At 55.5% G+C, this 18130-nt stretch overlaps 2 protein-coding genes across 2 annotated transcripts in view; both read right to left on the bottom strand.

Moving 5' to 3' along the window:
* Positions 1-18130, bottom strand: part of LOC140389174 (uncharacterized) — a 169390-nt gene that overhangs the window by 20107 nt on the left and 131153 nt on the right. Inside the window, exon 15 of the mRNA XM_072473335.1 lies at positions 1752-1867. Coding sequence (XP_072329436.1) covers positions 1752-1867 — 116 coding nt within the window. The remainder of the gene's footprint in view (positions 1-1751; positions 1868-18130) is intronic.
* Positions 1834-5853, bottom strand: LOC140390534 (zinc-binding protein A33-like). The gene is made up of 4 exons (XM_072475704.1): positions 5122-5853; positions 4936-5031; positions 4609-4842; positions 1834-1987 (listed from the first exon to the last, which is right to left on the bottom strand). Exons 1-4 carry the CDS (start codon positions 5527-5529, stop codon positions 1961-1963), a joined length of 765 nt encoding a protein of 254 aa, XP_072331805.1. The 5' UTR covers positions 5530-5853; the 3' UTR covers positions 1834-1960.

Here is an 18130-nt window from a genome sequence, read left to right as displayed (position 1 = left end):
AATTAGTGCAAGTATTTACAAACGGGGACTGGGCTCCATGGCTGCTGAGGGGCAGAGAGAGGGGAAAAAACCCCTCAAACAGCCTCAATAATTGTGGGACTTGCTGGGGGGGCTGCCTGGGCCGGGGGGAGTAACGGGGAGCGACTTGGTGACAGGTCTGTGCACTCGGGGTGTCCCCCTCGGGATCGGGGTGGCCTGGCTCAGACCCCCATTGCTGCAGTCTGGGTTTTAAACACACCCCTTTGGTGCTACTCACAGGCCCCTGGCTGCTCACTCTGCTGACTGCTCACTGTGTCCTGGAAATGTTCACAGAGCCTCTGGTCATTTGGGAGCCACCCAGGCCGCCCCTCTGGAAAGCCTCAGACCCCGGCTGAGCCATCACCGGGATGGGCGTGGCCAAGCTCAATCAGTGACACACCAGGTGCTGCCACTCCTCAGTTCACTCATCAGAAGCTCAGCCCCACTGCAGGGGAAGCAGGGAAATAGCAGAGCTCACCCCAAACAAAGCACACAGGCACCCAGGTGGCCCTGTGTGGGGAATGTATAGTGCTAATAATTCACCAGTGCATTTGTATCATGTTCTGCTGTTGTGTTATGTTGTTAACCCTGTGGGCTCCACCTATGGGCCATTGTGTGGCTTCACCCACAGGGGGATATGTTGGTGCATGTACGGGCTCTGCCCATGGCTCCTCCCCTTGAAAGGAAGTATAAAGAGCAGCTGACCTGCAGGCGGTTCCCAGTATTGTTCCAGTCGCAGGCAGGCACTGTTCTAAGCTGATTAAAACCACGGTTTACTTCTCCTCGTGTCTTTGAGTGAATTGATAGTTGCATCACACTGCTAGCTGACAAGGGCACTGCCAGGCTGTCACTGCCAATGTGCCAAGCTGCCATTTTCTGTGTGCTGGTGATCGGGCTGGGGGCGTCCAGCGTGTGTGTTGCGGGGGGAGCTGGGGACCCTCCCAAAGTGAGTTGGTGCTTGGCGGGGGGGGGGGGGGGGGGGGTGTCGGGGTGGCGTCGGTGGCCTGGGAGATCGGGATATCATTTTAAAATGGCGTCCCGATCTCTCGCTGCACTGAGGAGTTCGGACGAGCGGAGCTCCTCACTGCACAAAACGGGGCGATGAGCGGCCTCGGCCCCGCGTTCCCCACAGGCACCTTACCCAACGTGGGGGGCGTTTTATCGCCATGTGTTTCTCGGCACTGCGAGCGCCGGGAAACACGCGGTTAAATACGGTCACTCTGGGATTTTTGGGGAGGAAAGGTTCAGCTGGGAATGGCGGAGTTTCCACTTGCTGAAGTTTGTAAAGTATCGATGGGTTCTGGAGACAGAGCTTCATCTGAGAGTTCCTGTATTGGTGATGTTTAGGGAGCCGACAGTTTCAGCTGACCGAGCTGAGAATGATGTTTAGAAAGTGGATTCGGTGCATGAATCAGACTTTAATTCCAATCAGGACCATTTTTATCCTCATTTCTTTATAACAAAGCTCTTAAACATTCTCTCTGCCGACGGATTCTCCGTTGCGCCGGCAGCGCCCCCACGCCCGCGGGTTTCCCGGCGGTGTGGGGTGGCCACAATGGGCAATCCCATTGGCAGGTGGCGGAGACTGAGAATCCCGCTGCCGGTGAGGGCCGCTGCCCAGGAAAAGGAGGCTGGCGGACCGGAGAATCCCGCCCGGTGTCTTTGATATTTATATGGATAATGATTGAAATATAAGATATAAATCAGGACAGAGGAACTTATCTGAGTTTTACCAGGGTTAATGACATCCAGCATTTCTCTCCACATTGAGAACTGTACAAGGCTGTTGTATTTTCCGATGGACAGGACACCATCTGCTAGTGAAAACTTTTTCCTCTCATCGCTAATCCTGTAAATATTAAAGAGTTGATTATAAATTGACCATAAACACTTTGCTGAGTAATTTTACCAACTTGCCCTGAGTTTCAGTAAAGTTCATGTCCTACCTCCTCTTCCGAGATGCTTCCTCCTGAAATAAACAAAACACAAATCTGAGTTGACAGAGACGGACTGTCTATATCCAGAAAGCAGAAATGACCCTCACATTGTTACAAGCTGCTGAGAATTGTCAATTCCCATTGCTGCAGACATGGAATAGAAAGAGGATGTTCCACAAAGGATATTGAAGCACAGGAGAAAGTATCAAAAAGATTGACAGCAACTGAGAGGCTTTAGCTAACAGCAAAGATTGATCAACTTTACTGTAGAAAAGGGAAGACCTGATAGAGATCTTTCAAATGATGAAATGGGTCGGGTTCGATAGATTCAGTGAAGATGTTTACACTGTAGAGAATCCAGAAATAGGGATAGAAACATAATATATGTCATGATATAGTAGCACGGTAGCACAAGTGGCTAGCACTGTGACGTCACAGCGCCAGGGTCCCAGGTTCGATTCCCCACTGAGTCACTAACTGTGCGGAGTCTGCATGTTCTCCCCGTGCCTGCGTGGGTTTCCTCTGGGTGCTCCGGTTTCCTCCCACAGTCCAAAGACGTGCAAGGTTAGGTGGATTGGCCATGCTAAATTGCCCTTAGTGTCCAAAAAGGTTTGGAGGGTTGTTGGGTTATGGGATTAGAGTGGAAGTGAGGGCTTAAGTGGGTCGGTGCAGACTCGATGGGCCGAATGGCCTCCTTCTGCACAGTATGTTCTATGATATGCAAACATGCAGCTAATGAACACATAGAATTTGGACACGACCAATGAGCAGTCAGGACACTGAGGGGTGGTATCTCACTATAAAAGGGATGAGGCACTCACACCCCGCCTCTTTCCACAGACCAACATCTACAGAGTGAGACAGGGTGTATCCTCAGCATCACACCCCAGCACGTGGCTTAGAGCAAGGCTGGTTCAGTTAGACCGAGTTACTACATTTAGATTAGCAGAGAGTCGAACTCATTGAGAACTGTGCTAATAGTTCAATAAAACACATTGAACTCACTTCAAAGTTTGGAGCAACCGTTACTCAAAACTGCATCAAGTGGCAGCTTGTGTTCTTCCAAATTCCATAACACAACTATAAAGTTACAAATAAATCCAATCGGGAGTTCAGGAGAAACTTCTTTGCCGAGAGAGTGATGGGAATGTGGAACTCACTGTCACACGGGGTGGAATTTACTCCAGTCTGTCACAGCAGTGAGCATGGTGTCCGGACACAGGGAATCACACGAGAGGACACGGCTCAGTCTGTCGATGGCAGGAAAACCTCCCGGGATTAAGTCAGAGTCGGGAAGGGGTCAATGCACCGGACTAGCGGCAGGAAGTTAATTAGTCTCATTAATGAGTCTGTGAAGCCAGTTTAAACCTGATTCCAACATCATTAACTGCTGCTTTTCCAATTCAGTTTAAATCCCATGGGTTGGATTTTATGAGGATCCCACTTCCCGCGATCGGGAACGCCGCGACCCTGGGATTGAAAATGAGTGTGTAAAGAGATTGAAAGGTGCTGAGCACTGACCCTCCAGCAGGATGGCTTCAGGAAATGTGTTTGTGATATTCCGATAAGAATCATCATTAAAAGGACAAGATCCAAGGGTCTGGCACTGCAGTCAAGAAGGAGGGTCAAGAACGGTCAACCTGGCTCCCGGGCCTACAATTCACACCAGAAGGAGCAGCCGGGTGGGGAATTGTAATTTAACAGCCAAATCCGAGGGGGATTGGGGCTGAGGTTTTAAAATAACTTCAGTGTAACATCCAAATCCGGGGGGGATTTGGATTTGAATTGAGGAACGTTTGGGCTGAAATGTGGGGTTTTGTCTGTGGATTTTCAGGAGAGGCTTTTTAATAAGTTGTGGTGATTTGTGTGTTTATGTGGAAGCCGAGGTTAAATTGTGGAGGGATTTAAATTGGAAAACCAATTAAATGCTGTGTGTTGTGATTTACACTAGTTTACAGCTCTTTGTATTCGGGTGTTGGGAGTGTTTTCACTAAACAACAAGTTTGTGATTGAGCCAATCCCCGTGTCTGTGTAATTTTGTCCTTTATAAAATCCTCAAGTCAAGAACCATCAGTCAGAGGAAACGGGAGTGTGAACCTCTTACAGTCCCTCAATCAGGTACACAGTGCAACTGAACAAGGGCATTCCCGCTACATCCTCAATCCCACCACCTCTCCCTCACCCCCTCCCAGAATCCCACCAGTAATCCCAACAGGGTTTGATTTTCAGGCTTCCCGTATTGTGAGACCCCTGCTCATTGCTGAGGGAATACCAGTGACAGCAGGATGAGAACATTCATGGCCCTGTTAAGGGGCTGAATTGGTTACAGGAAGGCTGTCCCACAAGACTTACCACCACAGACTTAATCTGTATAGAGATGGAAAGACAACAGAAACTCCACAGTGTCATTCCCCATGTCCCCTTCCACTCACCCCACACCCTGACTAAATGTACCCTGGGGGGAACAACATTAAATTCCACCCACCCAGGGAAAGCCAGGCATACATTTAAGGAGAAGCTTGATAAACACATGAGGGAGAAAGGAAGAGAAGGATATATTGACAGGGAAATGAAGTAGGATGGGAGGAGGCTCGTGTGGATCATGTTGTGACTGTGAACTTTCACTGAACGAAACTGAAATATAATCCCTCACCTTCAGAAATCTCACTCCGTCCTTTTGTTCCAACTGGTTTTCCAACTTTGAGAGTTTCTCCTGAATAGAATTTAAATTCTCCTGAATTTCACAAAGATTTTCCTCCATTGGTTTTAGAATTTTTTCCTCTTCTTCCCTGAGATCTCGGATGAAACGCTGCTCTTTCTCAGTGAGAATCTGGTGCATTTTAGTGAACTCGGATGTGATGTGACTCTGCAGACTGACCGACTGTTTCTATAAGAAGAAACATTAAAAATAATATGTTTCTGTAATAAAAACAACAAAATAATGAATTAAATTTGGAAGCTCAGCACAGGGAGACTTTACCCTAATTTGGGAAATCTTCTGTTTCTGCTGCTGCTCCATTTCTAGAACCGTCGATTTCTTCTCTGTGAGAGAATCGAAGGAAGATTTCACCCCATCCTGGGATTGGGAGAGAAAATCAGAAAATAAAAGTGTTAGATCCTGAAAATGTGATCAGATAATCAGGGGATCAAATCTGTTCCCTTTTACCTTGTAGATTTCAACAGCTTCTACCATCGGCAGAAAGTTGTGAGATTTGTGTTTCCGCGAATCTCTACAAATCAGACAGATCAATTTCTTGTCAGTTTCACAAAACAGCTTCAGTTCTTCCTGATGTTCCTCACAGTGAAGTTTACTTTCCTTCTCTTTCCCATTCAGCTTTAATTTTCGAGCTTTCTCAGACAGATTCACTAAGATCCGATTGGCTCTGAGGTTTTTTTCTGGAAACTCCTGTCTACATTCCGGGCAGGAGTTTATCTCCTTTTCCCAACACTGGGTGATACAGGAGCGGCAGAAGTTGTGTCCACACTCCAGTGAAACCGGATCAGTGAAGAAATCAAGACAAATGGAACAAATTAAATCCTCGGACAAACTTTCTTCCTGCTCTCTGGAAGCCATGTTCACACTCAGCACTTCCTGATTCAAACCACTTTCAGTTTCAATGTTCCTGCTCCACTACTGAACATATTCAGTTCAGTAATTCCCTCATGATGTTCACTGCAATACTCAAGGAATTCACCTGAGGAAGGAGCAGTGCTCCGACAGCGAGCAATTCGAAACAAACCTGTTGGACTTTAACCTGGTGTCAGACTTCTTACTGTGCCCACCCCAGTCCAACGCCGGCATCTCCACATCAAGGAATTATTGTTATTTGCTGCTCTCGGTCCTGCCCACTTTGAGAGCTGGAGACAAAACCCGGAGCAGAATCAAGAGTAAACAGGATTAGAGGGAGCAACAGGGAATAATTGAACCCAGGCGATGGGAGTGAAGGTCTGTTGGTGGTGGGGGTGGGTGGAGAGAGGATGGGAGAAGGTGGGGATTTTGTCCTGTGAGTGACTGGCAGCCTGCTGCTCTCCTTCATATACTTCTGTCTCAAAGCAGCCCCAGGCACGGATGGTCAAGTTGTGTTTTACTTTGTGGGAAACACAAACTGAAACATATTGTCCAGCTCCTCCTGACCTGTCCCTTTACGTAAACCCAGCCTGACTCCAACTCAAGTTGGATGTTTGGTATTTATTTGTTATGAATTTTGACTGAAACTTATATCACTGTGAAAATGAAGATTTTTTGATAAAAATCAGCTTTGGAGAATTACAAGGTTGTCTGAAATTTTTCCAAGAATAATATTTGATTTAAAAGCGAGTCTGAAATGTCTCTGGTGCTGGCTGACTCCTCACCCGGCCCGCAGGGCTTTTCATACTGATTATAGATCATAGAATTTACAGTGCAGAAGGAGGCCATTCAGCCCATCGAGTCTGCACCGGCTCTTGGAAAGAGCACCCTACCCAAGGTTAACACCTCCACCCTATCCCCATAACCCAGTAACCCCACCAAACACTAAGGGCAATTTTGGACACTAAGGGCAATTTATCATGGCCAATCCACCTAACCTGCACATCTTTGGACTGTGGGAGGAAACCGGAGCACCCGGACGAAACCCAAGCACACACGGGGAGGATGTGCAGACTGCGCACAGACTGTGACCCAAGCCGGAATCGAACCTGGGACCCTGGAGCTGTGAAGCAATTGTGCTATCCACAATGCTACCGTGCTGATGATGGGGGTGTTGGTTGAGTTGATTTGTTGAACAAGCTGCACAGTGAGTATATTGAAGTGGGTGAGGTTTGTACAGAGCCGCTCTCTGCTCTGAGGCAGCTATTGCTGCACTGGTGTAATGTGTGTCACAGTGTAGCAGCTGAAAGGCTGCAGCTTTTAACTTTACACTTGTCCTTTCCCTCGATACCAAACAAGCTGGAGGGCCTCAGCAGCTCTTTCTACATCCAGACCATTGGTCTTGTCTGTCTCCTTCCGCACTGTCAGCCAATGAAGACTTTACTATTTGACCCATGGCTGGGGTTTCAAATCAGAGTTTTCCTTCTCCAGGGCAGGCTGCCAATCAAAGCTGCCAATCGGGAACGGTCTGGTTTTGAGGAGGCAGACACTCACTTTCACATCTCTGCCCAAACAGGGATCAGTGTGTGAAGCCGGGCAGAGGCAGTTTGATTCGGAGGGACTATTTCACACACTGACCAGATGGGACTTTTTGTGAATGACGAGAATCTCCATTCTCTTCAGCATCCTGGTCATTCCTGACCCTTTTTCACAATACATAAGGAATTAACTCCGTGCTGCTCTTTGACACATTGGGTGGGATTTTGCTCTCTGTGCACAAAGAGCTGGTTAGAGAGAGAAAGCCGGTGTGTAGCTCTCCAGCTGCACAGCTGAGTTTTCTCTCCAGATTCTCTGGCACTCTGAGCTCAGAAAATCTATGGCCGTGGTTTTCACCCTCACGCTGGCAGGGCGGGGCCTGATAGATCCGGCAACGCCGGCTCCACCGAGATCGGGGCGCCCTGATCTGTGTTAAAATAATACAGCCCCACCCCCCACGGATACGGGGAACCCCCTCCCCACAAACACAGGGGCAACCCGACCCCCCACAAGCACAGGGGACCCCCCCCCTCCGCCAAACCCCACACATAAACACAGAAACATATAAAAAAGGAGTAGGCCATTCGGCCCTTCGAGCCTGCTTACCATTCAATATGATTGTGTCTGATCCTCTATCTCAATGCCACATTCCCGCTTTCTCCCCAAACCCCTTGATGCCATTGAAATGTAAAAAGTATCTGTCTCTTTCTTGAATATATTCAGTGACTTGTGGTAACCTCCTGTGGTCAAGAATTCCACAGGTTCACAACCCCTTGAATGAAGAAATATTTCCTAATCTCAGTCCTGAATGGTCTTCCCCGTATCCTGAGACTGTGTCCCCTGGTTCGAGATTCCCCAACCAGGGAAAACATCCTCCCTGAATCTAGTCTGTCCAGCCCTTTTAGAATTTTATCCGTTTCAATCAGATCTCCTCTCGTTTTTCTAAACCAGAGTGAACACAGGCCCAGTCGAATCATTCTCTCCTCATTGCACTGTCCCCCCAACCCCAGTATTAGCCGAGTGAATCTCCGCTGCACTCCCTCTGTGACAAGTAAATCCTTTCTCAGGCAGGGAGACCAAAACTGCTCACAATACTCCAGGTGTGGTCTCACCAAGGCCCTGTATAACTGCAGTGACACATCCCTACTTCTGAACTCCAATCCTCTCACAATGAAGGCCAACAAACCATTCACCTTCCTAATTGCTTGCTGCAGCTGCCTCTCCACTTTGATTGGCTGGTGTACAAGGACCCAGATCCCTTTGTACATCCACACTTCCCAATACATCACCATTTAAATAATCCTCTTCCTTTCTGTTTTTCACACCGCAGTGAATAACTTCACATTTAGCCACGTTATCCTGCATCTGCCATGTGTTTGTCCACTCACTCAACTTGTCTCAATCACCTTGAAGCCTCCTTGCATCCTCCTCACAACTCACAATTCCACCCAGTTTTGTGTCATCCACAAACTTGGAAATGTTACATTTGGTTCCCTCATCCAGGTTGTGTATATATATTGTGAACAGCTGGGGCCCAAACACTGACCCATTTGGTACCTCACTAGTCACTGCCTGTGACTCGGAAAAAGATCCATTGATTCCCACTCTGTTTCCTGTCTGTCACCAATTCCTGATCCACTTACATTCCCACAATCCCATGTGCTTTAATTTTTGCCAACTAACCTCTTGTGAATGACCTTATCAAAATCCTTCTGAAAATCCAAATATACCACACCTGCTGGTTCTCCCTTATCTATACTAGTTACATCCTGAAAACACTCCAGTGAATTATTGAAGCGCTTCATAAGCCTATGCTGGCTTTGTCCAATCCTGTTAATGCTTTCCAAATGTTCTGTTATTGCATATTTTATAATTGACTCTAGAATCTTCCCCACTCCAGGGGCGTCATTCTCCGACCCCCCGCCGGGTCGGAGAATGGCCATTGGCCGCCGTGAATCCCGCCCCCTCCCCCGCCGAAGTCTCCGGTACCGGAGATTGGGCGGGGGCGGGAATCGGGCCGCGCCGGTTGGCAGGACCCCCCACTCAATTCTCCGGCCCGGATGGGCTAAAGTCCCGCCCAGAAATTGCCTGTCCCGCCGGCGTTAATTAAACCTGGTATTTACCGGCGGGACCAGGCGGCGTGGGCGGGCTCCGGGGTCCTGGGGGGGGCGCGGGCCGATCTGGCCCCGGGGGGTGCCCCCACGGTGGCCTGGCCCGCGATCGGGGCCCACCGATCCGTGGGCGGGCCTCTGCCGTGGGGGCACTCTTTCCCTACCGCCTCCGCCACGGTCTCCACCATGGCGGAGGCGGAAGAGACTCTCCCCATTGCGCATGCGCGGGAAACTTTCAGCGGCCGCTGACGCTCCCGCGCATGCGCCGGGAAACTGTCAGCGGCCGCTGATGATCCCGCGCATGCGCCGCATTTCCGCGCCAGTCGGCGGGCATCGCGCCGTTGGGGGAGAATTTCACCCCAGGTGTCAGACTAACTGTAATTCTCCCTTTTTTCTCTCCCTCCCTTTTTAATCAGTGGGGTTATATTTGCCACCCTCCATCTGCAGGAACTGCTCCAGGGTCTATAGAATTTTGGAGATGGTCACCAATGTGTCCAACATTTCCAGAGCCACTTCCTTTAATAATCTGGGACGGAGATTTGTCAGCCTTTAACTCCATTCATTTCCCAGCACCATTACCTTACTGATACTGATTTCCTTCAATTCCACCCTCTCACTGGACCCTTACATTTCTGGGTAATTATGTGTGCCCTCTTTCCTGAACACCCCCAATGGAGCTCCCCAGAGGACCTGCCCCTGACACTGGCCCCTGTTAAAGGAGAGAGACTCAGGGCTGGATTCTCCGGACGCCAAAATCACGTTCGGCCGGAGAATCACAGTTCCCGACCAAATCAGCGGCGGCATCGCTTTCTCATTGCTCCGCCCCCTCCAAAGCGTACTCTCCGAGTCCACCCGCCACGTATCGACGGCCTCAGGACATTGCCTGAGGCCCACCCCCCCGATGCTCTGCCCCCGACCGGCCAAGTTCCCGAAGGCGACGGTCACGCGTGGTCTCATCCGTCGGGAACTCGGCGTGGCGGCTACAGACTCAGTCCAGCTCCGCCACAGACAGGGGAGGGCTGATCCACGGGCAGGGGGGACTTTATGAGGGTCTGGGACCACTGTGGGGGGATGGTCCGGGGCGTGCGAGCCGGCGAAAGTGGGGGGGCACTATTTCGCGGGCCGGGTCCGCGAGCGGCCTCGGCCATGTAGCACGGCGAGGCGGCTGCAGGCTGCCGCCACGCGCATGCGTGGCCACGGATCCGGCAATTCTCCGGCGGTATCGGCAGCTAGAGCCGGGTGCTCTACGCTGCGTTCATGCTAGCCCCCAGCAAAACGGGGAATCGGCGGCCATTTTACCCCCTTTTTGCTGGCGCAAAATGCCGGCGTGGGGACATTGCCCCAGAATCAGAGAATCCAGCCCTCACAGTCTGGGCCCCGTTCCTGTCACCAGCGGTTACCAGCAGCAATTCTCTGCTGGTGGGAACACTTTGCCTCCGGAACGGAGAATCACGGGCACTGTGCCGGGGCTGGTTTAGCACGGTGGGCTAAGACAGTGGCTTGTAATGCAGAACCAGACCAGCAGCACGGGTTCAATTCCCGTTCCAGCCTCCACGAACAGGCGCCAGAATGTGGCGACTAGGGGCTTTTCACAGTAACTTCATTGTAGCCTACTTGTGACAATAAGCGATTAGTATTATTATTTTCTGATAAGATGATAGGAATCTGATGAGTGGAGTTAGGGTAAATGAATAGATTTAATAAAATAGGGTTGGAGCTCAAACCCTTTTCACAGCAGTGAACCTTGTGCACACCGCAGGGTTGAGATCAGCAAGATACCTCCAGCAAGGCCTTGGTTGTTTCTGTCAGAGCAGATAGTCCCCAGCTAGGAGGAGATAATGGTCCTTCTTCTGAGCGAAGGTTTAATTATAAACCTCTGTAGACGACATGGGGGTTTTAACCAATGTTCTGTGTGCTGACTAACTGTACAAACACAGTGTGTATCTGTGACCTGGGAGTGGGCTGTATTAGAGGAGGGCGCTGCTTCCGAGGTTTCTCTGGGGTAGTCGACTCCATGTTTGAATCATGAATAAACCATTGCAACCTGTCCCAGGGTCTCCTGTGGTTAGATGGAAGACGTCCACCACAACATTAGGATTAGTTTTGAGTTGCTGTCACAGAGCCAGCACACATAATGGACTCCTCATTTGTTATTAAGTTTCACTTGGGTCTGTGGAGTGGGAGGCGAGTCAATAGGATCCACAGCACTAACCTGATAACCGAATCCATCACTGGGAAAAGCTGGTGTGATGGATGGAGGGATTCACACTGGGCAGTCATGGTGTCGTGCGCTGATGCTGGGTCTATGATGCATTGTGGCGACCCTGGGTGGGAGTTTCCGTTGCCCGACGCTGATATCATAATCAGCGATTGGGCGGAGACGCCTGCATTGACGCACCATCGGAAGGCCCTCCCCTGATGCTCCGCCCCCGATGGGCCGAGTTCCCGACCGCGCGGGGGACGTGTAGTCTCAGCGGTTGGGAACCCGGAGTGGGGGCTGCGGACTGTGACCAGCGGTGCGACAGTCGGCCGGGAGGCATGCTGCTGGCTGGGGGGGGCTTCCGCGAGGGCTAGGGGGGACTGCCGGGGGTGGCCATGGGGTAGCCATGGGGGCAGTATTTGGCAGGTTGTTCCGCGCACGGCTGGCGGGGCCGTATCGGCAGCTAAAGCTGGTCGTCGCCATGCGCCTGCGCGTCACGGACCCGGCCATTCCTCCGACGTTTGTGTCGTGGGAGCCGGGAGTTTCACCCGCCGCGGCTGCTGGCCCTGCACCGGTCCCAGGATCGGTGAGGATTGGGCGCCGATTTTGGCGTCGAAAAAGGCCACGGTTTCCATGCCGCCATCGGCACTTCGCCACAAAATGGGAGAATCCAGCCCGAAGTGTTGACGCCGCGGAGAATCTGTGGACTTTTACGACAGAAAAAGCGGCGCCGCCCCTGGACCAATTCCGCTTCCATTCAGGGCCGAGCACCGGGGCCTCGTGGAACACAATTATTCCAATGAAAAACGGTGCGGGATTCGACACTCGGGAGGCTGACAAGCTGCAGCCACACATACACATTACACTCCCCACACATACTTACTCCAGACAAAACCATGGCACTGGCTGTGCTGGAGTGTGCCCAGACAGCTGTGGGTCATTTGGGGCCAGAGGGCACTCGGGGGGGGTGCCCTGGGGGGGGAACTATACGACCCCTGGCACCAGGTTCAAAGTGGGCAGACAGCGGTTGGCGCAGCTACGTGGCGGCCTTGCCGGCTGTGGCAATGGTGTCCTGTGCCCGTCCACCCCAACCTTATAGCCCATCTCCTAGCCACCCCCTAGCACTCCCCCCGGCCCTGGCAGAAGGCCCCAGCCAGCAACCTGTCAGTAAACTATGGTGATGATGGACATATTCCGTACCCCTCTCTCTCCCTCAGCAGCCACGATGCCGGTTTCACCATTTTTAAAAGCACAAGTGAAACACTCGGCCCATCAGAGACGGACAATCGCGGAGGTGCTGGAGGGTACCGGGTCTGGAGAATCGCGGAGGTGCTGGAGGATACCGGGTCTGGAGAATCGCGGAGGTGCTGGAGGGTACCGGGTCTGGAGAATCGCGGAGGTGCTGGAGGGTACCGGGTCTGGAGAATCGCGGGGGTGCTGGAGGATACCGGGTCTGGAGAATTGCGGAGGTGCTGGAGGATACCGGGTGTGGAGAATCGCGGGGGTGCTGGAGGGTACCGGGTCTGGACAATCGCGGAGGTGCTGGAGGGTACCGGGTCTGGAGAATCGCAGAGGTGCTGGAGGGTACCGGGTCTGGACAATCGCGGGGGTGCTGGGGGATACCGGGTCTGGAGAATCGCAGAGGTGCTGGAGGGTACCGGGTCGGGACAATCGCGGGGGTGCTGGGGGATACCGGGTCTGGAGAATCGCAGAGTGCTGGAGGGTACCGGGTCTGGAGAATCGCGGAGGTGCTGGAGGGTACCGGGTCTGGAGAATCGCGGAGGTGCTGGAGGGTACCGGGTCTGGAGAATCGCGGAGGTGCTGGAGGGTACCGGGTCTGGACAATCGCGGAGGTGCTGGAGGGTACCGGGTCTGGAGAATCGCGGGGGTGCTGGAGGGTACCGCGTCTGGAGAATCGTGGAGGTGCTGGAGGGTACCGGGTGTGGAGAATCGCGGAGGTGCTGGAGGGTACCGGGTGTGGACAATCGCGGAGGTGCTGGAGGGTACCGGGTCGGGAGAATCGCGGAGGTGCTGGAGGGTACCGGGTCGGGAGAATCGCGGGGGTGCTGGAGGGTCCCGGGTCTGGAGAATCACGGGGGTGCTGGAGGGTCCCAGGTCTGGAGAATCGCGGAGGTGCTGGAGGGTACCGGGTCTGGAGAATCGCGGAGGTGCTGGAGGGTACCGGGTCTGGAGAATCGCGGAGGTGCTGGAGGGTACCGGGTCTGGAGAATCACGGGGTGCTGGAGGGTCCCGGGTCTGGAGAATCACGGGGGTGCTGGAGGGTCCCGGGTCTGGAGAATCGCGGAGGTGCTGGAGGGTACCGGGTCTGGGCAATCGCGGAGGTGCTGGAGGGTACCGGGTCTGGAGAATCGCGGAGGTGCTGGAGGGTACCGGGTCTGGAGAATCGCGGAGGTGCTGGAGGGTACCGGGTCTGGAGAATCGCCGAGGTGCTGGAGGGTACCGGGTCTGGAGAATCACGGGGTGCTGGAGGGTCCCGGGTCTGGAGAATCACGGGGGTGCTGGAGGGTCCCGGGTCTGGAGAATCGCGGAGGTGCTGGAGGGTACCGGGTCTGGAGAATCGCGGGGGTGCTGGAGGGTACCGGGTCTGGAGAATCGCGGAGGTGCTGGAGGGTACCGGGTCTGGAGAATCGCGGAGGTGCTGGAGGGTACCGGGTCTGGAGAATCGCGGAGGTGCTGGAGGGTGCCGGGTCTGGACAATCGCGGAGGTGCTGGAGGGTACCGGGTCTGGAGAATCGCGGAGGTGCTGGAGGGTACCGGGTCTGGACAATCGCGGAGGTGCTGGAGGGTACCGGGTCTGGAGAATCGCGGAGGTGCTGGAGGGTACCGGGTCTGGAGAATCGCGGAGGTGCTGGAGGGTACCGGGTCTGGACAATCGCGGAGGTGCTGGAGGGTACCGGGTCTGGAGAATCGCGGAGGTGCTGGAGGGTACCGGGTCTGGACAATCGCGGAGGTGCTGGAGGGTACCGGGTCTGGAGAATCGCGGGGGTGCTGGAGGGTACCGGGTGTGGAGAATCGCGGAGGTGCTGGAGGGTACCGGGTATGGAGAATCGCGGAGGTGCTGGAGGGTACCGGGTCTGGAGAATCGCGGAGGTGCTGGAGGGTACCGGGTCTGGAGAATCGCGGAGGTGCTGCAGGGTACCGGGTCTGGAGAATCGGGGAGGTGCTGGAGGGTACCGGGTCTGGACAATCGTGGAGGTGCTGGAGGGTACCGGGTGTGGAGAATCGCGGAGGTGCTGGAGGGTACCGGGTGTGGAGAATCGCGGGGGTGCTGGAGGGTCCTGGGTCTGGAGAATCGCGGAGGTGCTGGAGGGTACCGGGTCTGGAGAATCGCGGAGGTGCTGGAGGGTACCGGGTCTGGAGAATGGCGGAGGTGCTGGAGGGTACCGGGTGTGGAGAATCGCGGGGGTGCTGGAGGGTCCCGGGTCTGGAGAATCGCGGAGGTGCTGGAGGGTATCGGGTCTGGACAATCGCGGAGGTGCTGGAGGGTATCGGGTCTGGAGAATCGCGGAGGTGCTGGAGGGTACCGGGTCTGGAGAATCGCGGGGGTGCTGGAGGGTACCGGGTCTGGAGAATCGCGGAGGTGCTGGAGGGTACCGGGTCTGGAGAATCGCGGAGGTGCTGGAGGGTACCGGGTCTGGACAATCGCGGAGATGCTGGAGGGTACCGGTTCTGGACAATCGCGGAGGTGCTGGAGGGTACCGGGTCGGGACAATCGCGGAGGTGCTGGAGGATACCGGGTCTGGAGAATCGCGGAGGTGCTGGAGGGTACCGGGTCTGGACAATCGCGGAGGTGCTGGAGGGTACCGGGTCTGGAGAATCGCGGAGGTGCTGGAGGATACCGGGTGTGGAGAATCGCGGAGGTGCTGGAGGGTACCGGGTCTGGAGAATCGCGGAGATGCTGGGGGATACCGGGTCTGGAGAATCGCGGAGGTGCTGGGGGATACCGGGTCTGGAGAATCGCGGAGATGCTGGAGGGTCCCGGGTCTGGAGAATCGCGGAGTTGCTGGAGGGTATCGGGTCTGGAGAATTGCGGAGGTGCTGGAGGGTATCGGGTCTGGAGAATCGTGGAGGTGCTGGAGGGTACCGGGTCGGGAGAATCGCGGAGGTGCTGGAGGGTACCGGGTCTGGACAATCGCGGAGGTGCTGGAGGGTACCGGGTCTGGACAATCGCGGAGGTGCTGGAGGGTACCGGGTCTGGAGAATCGCGGAGGTGCTGGAGGGTACCGGGTCTGGACAATCGCGGAGGTGCTGGAGGATACCGGGTCTGGAGAATCGCGGAGGTGCTGGAGGGTACCGGGTCTGGAGAATCGCGGAGGTGCTGGAGGGTACCGGGTCTGGAGAATCGCGGGGGTGCTGGAGGGTACCGGGTCTGGACAATCGCGGAGGTGCTGGAGGGTACCGGGTCTGGACAATCGCGGAGGTGCTGGAGGATACCGGGTCTGGACAATCGCGGAGGTGCTGGAGGGTACCTGGTCTGGAGAATCGCGGAGGTGCTGGAGGGTACCGGGTGTGGAGAATCGCGGAGGTGCTGGAGGGTTCCGGGTCTGGAGAATCGCGGGGGTGCTGGAGGGTACCGGGTCTGGAGAATCGCGGAGGTGCTGGAGGGTACCGGGTCTGGAGAATCGGGGAGGTGCTGGAGGGTACCGGGTCTGGAGAATCGCGGGGGTGCTGGAGGGTACCGGGTCTGGAGAATCGCGGAGGTGCTGGAGGGTACCGGGTCTGGAGAATCGCGGAGGTGCTGGAGGGTACCGGGTCTGGAGAATCGGGGAGGTGCTGGAGGGTACCGGGTCTGGAGAATCGCGGAGGTGCTGGAGGGTACCGGGTCTGGAGAATCGCGGAGGTGCTGGAGGGTACCGGGTCTGGAGAATCGCGGAGGTGCTGCAGGGTACCGGGTCTGGAGAATCGCGGAGGTGCTGGAGGGTACCGGGTCTGGAGAATTGCGGAGGTGCTGGAGGGTACCGGGTCTGGAGAATCGCGGAGGTGCTGGAGGGTACCGGGTCTGGACAATCGCGGAGGTGCTGGAGGGTACCGGGTCTGGAGAATCGCGGAGGTGCTGGAGGGTACCGGGTCTGGACAATTGCGGGGGTGCTGGAGGATACCGGGTCTGGACAATCGCGGAGGTGCTGGAGGGTACCGGGTCTGGAGAATCGCGGAGGTGCTGGAGGGTACCGGGTCTGGAGAATCGCGGAGGTGCTGGAGGGTACCGGGTCTGGACAATCGCGGAGGTGCTGGAGGATACCGGGTCTGGAGAATCGCGGAGGTGCTGGAGGATACCGGGTCTGGAGAATCGCGGAGGTGCTGGAGGATACCGGGTGTGGAGAATCGCGGAGGTGCTGGAGGGTACCGGGTGTGGAGAATCGCGGAGGTGCTGGAGGGTACCGGGTCTGGAGAATCGCGGAGGTGCTGGAGGGTACCGGGTCTGGAGAATCGCGGAGGTGCTGGAGGGTACCGGGTCTGGAGAATCGCGGAGGTGCTGGAGGGTACCGGGTCTGGAGAATCGGGGAGGTGCTGGAGGATACCGGGTCTGGAGAATCGCGGAGGTGCTGGAGGGTACCGGGTCTGGAGAATCGCGGAGGTGCTGGAGGGTACCGGGTCTGGAGAATCGCGGAGGTGCTGGAGGGTACCGGGTGTGGAGAATCGCGGAGGTGCTGGAGGGTACCGGGTCTGCAGAATCGCGGAGGTGCTGGAGGGTACCGGGTCTGGAGAATCGCGGAGGTGCTGGAGGGCACCGGGTCTGGAGAATCGCGGAGGTGCTGGAGGGTACCGGGTCTGGAGAATCGTGGAGGTGCTGGAGGGTACCGGGTGTGGACAATCACGGAGGTGCTGGAGGGTACCGGGTCTGGAGAATCGCGGAGGTGCTGGAGGGTACCGGGTGTGGAGAATCGCCGAGGTGCTGGAGGGTACAGGGTGTGGAGAATCGCGGGGGTGCTGGAGGGTACCGGGTCTGGAGAATCGCGGAGGTGCTGGAGGGTACCGGGTCTGGAGAATCGCGGAGGTGCTGGAGGGTACCGGGTCTGGACAATCGCGGGGGTGCTGGAGGGTACAGGGTGTGGAGAATCGCGGAGGTGCTGGAGGGTACCGGGTCTGGACAATCGCGGAGGTGCTGGAGGGTACCGGGTCTGGAGAATCGCGGGGGTGCTGGAGGGTACCGGGTCTGGAGAATCGCGGAGGTGCTGGAGGGTACCGGGTCTGGACAATCGCGGAGGTGCTGGAGGGTACCGGGTCGGGACAATCGCGGAGGTGCTGGAGGGTACCGGGTGTGGAGCATCGCGGAGGTGCTGGAGGGTACCGGGTCTGGAGAATCGCGGAGGTGCTGGAGGATACCGGGTCTGGAGAATCGCGGAGGTGCTGGAGGGTACCGGGTCTGGAGAATCGCGGAGGTGCTGGAGGGTACCGGGTGTGGAGAATCGCGGAGGTGCTGGAGGGTACCGGGTCTGGAGAATCGCGGAGGTGCTGGAGGGAACCGGGTCTGGAGAATCGCGGAGGTGCTGGAGGGTACCGGGTCTGGAGAATCGCGGAGGTGCTGGAGGGTACCGGGTCTGGAGAATCGCGGAGGTGCTGGAGGATACCGGGTGTGGAGAATCGCGGAGGTGCTGGAGGATACCGGGTCTGGAGAATCGCGGAGGTGCTGGAGGGTACCGGGTCTGGAGAATCGCGGAGGTGCTGGAGGGTACCGGGTGTGGAGAATCGCGGAGGTGCTGGAGGGTACCGGGTCTGGACAATCGCGGAGGTGCTGGAG

The sequence above is a fragment of the Scyliorhinus torazame genome, chromosome 14, assembly GCF_047496885.1.
Source record: "Scyliorhinus torazame isolate Kashiwa2021f chromosome 14, sScyTor2.1, whole genome shotgun sequence".
Classification (NCBI taxonomy): Eukaryota; Metazoa; Chordata; class Chondrichthyes; order Carcharhiniformes; family Scyliorhinidae; genus Scyliorhinus; species Scyliorhinus torazame.
This window is presented reverse-complemented; position numbering and strand designations above follow the sequence as displayed.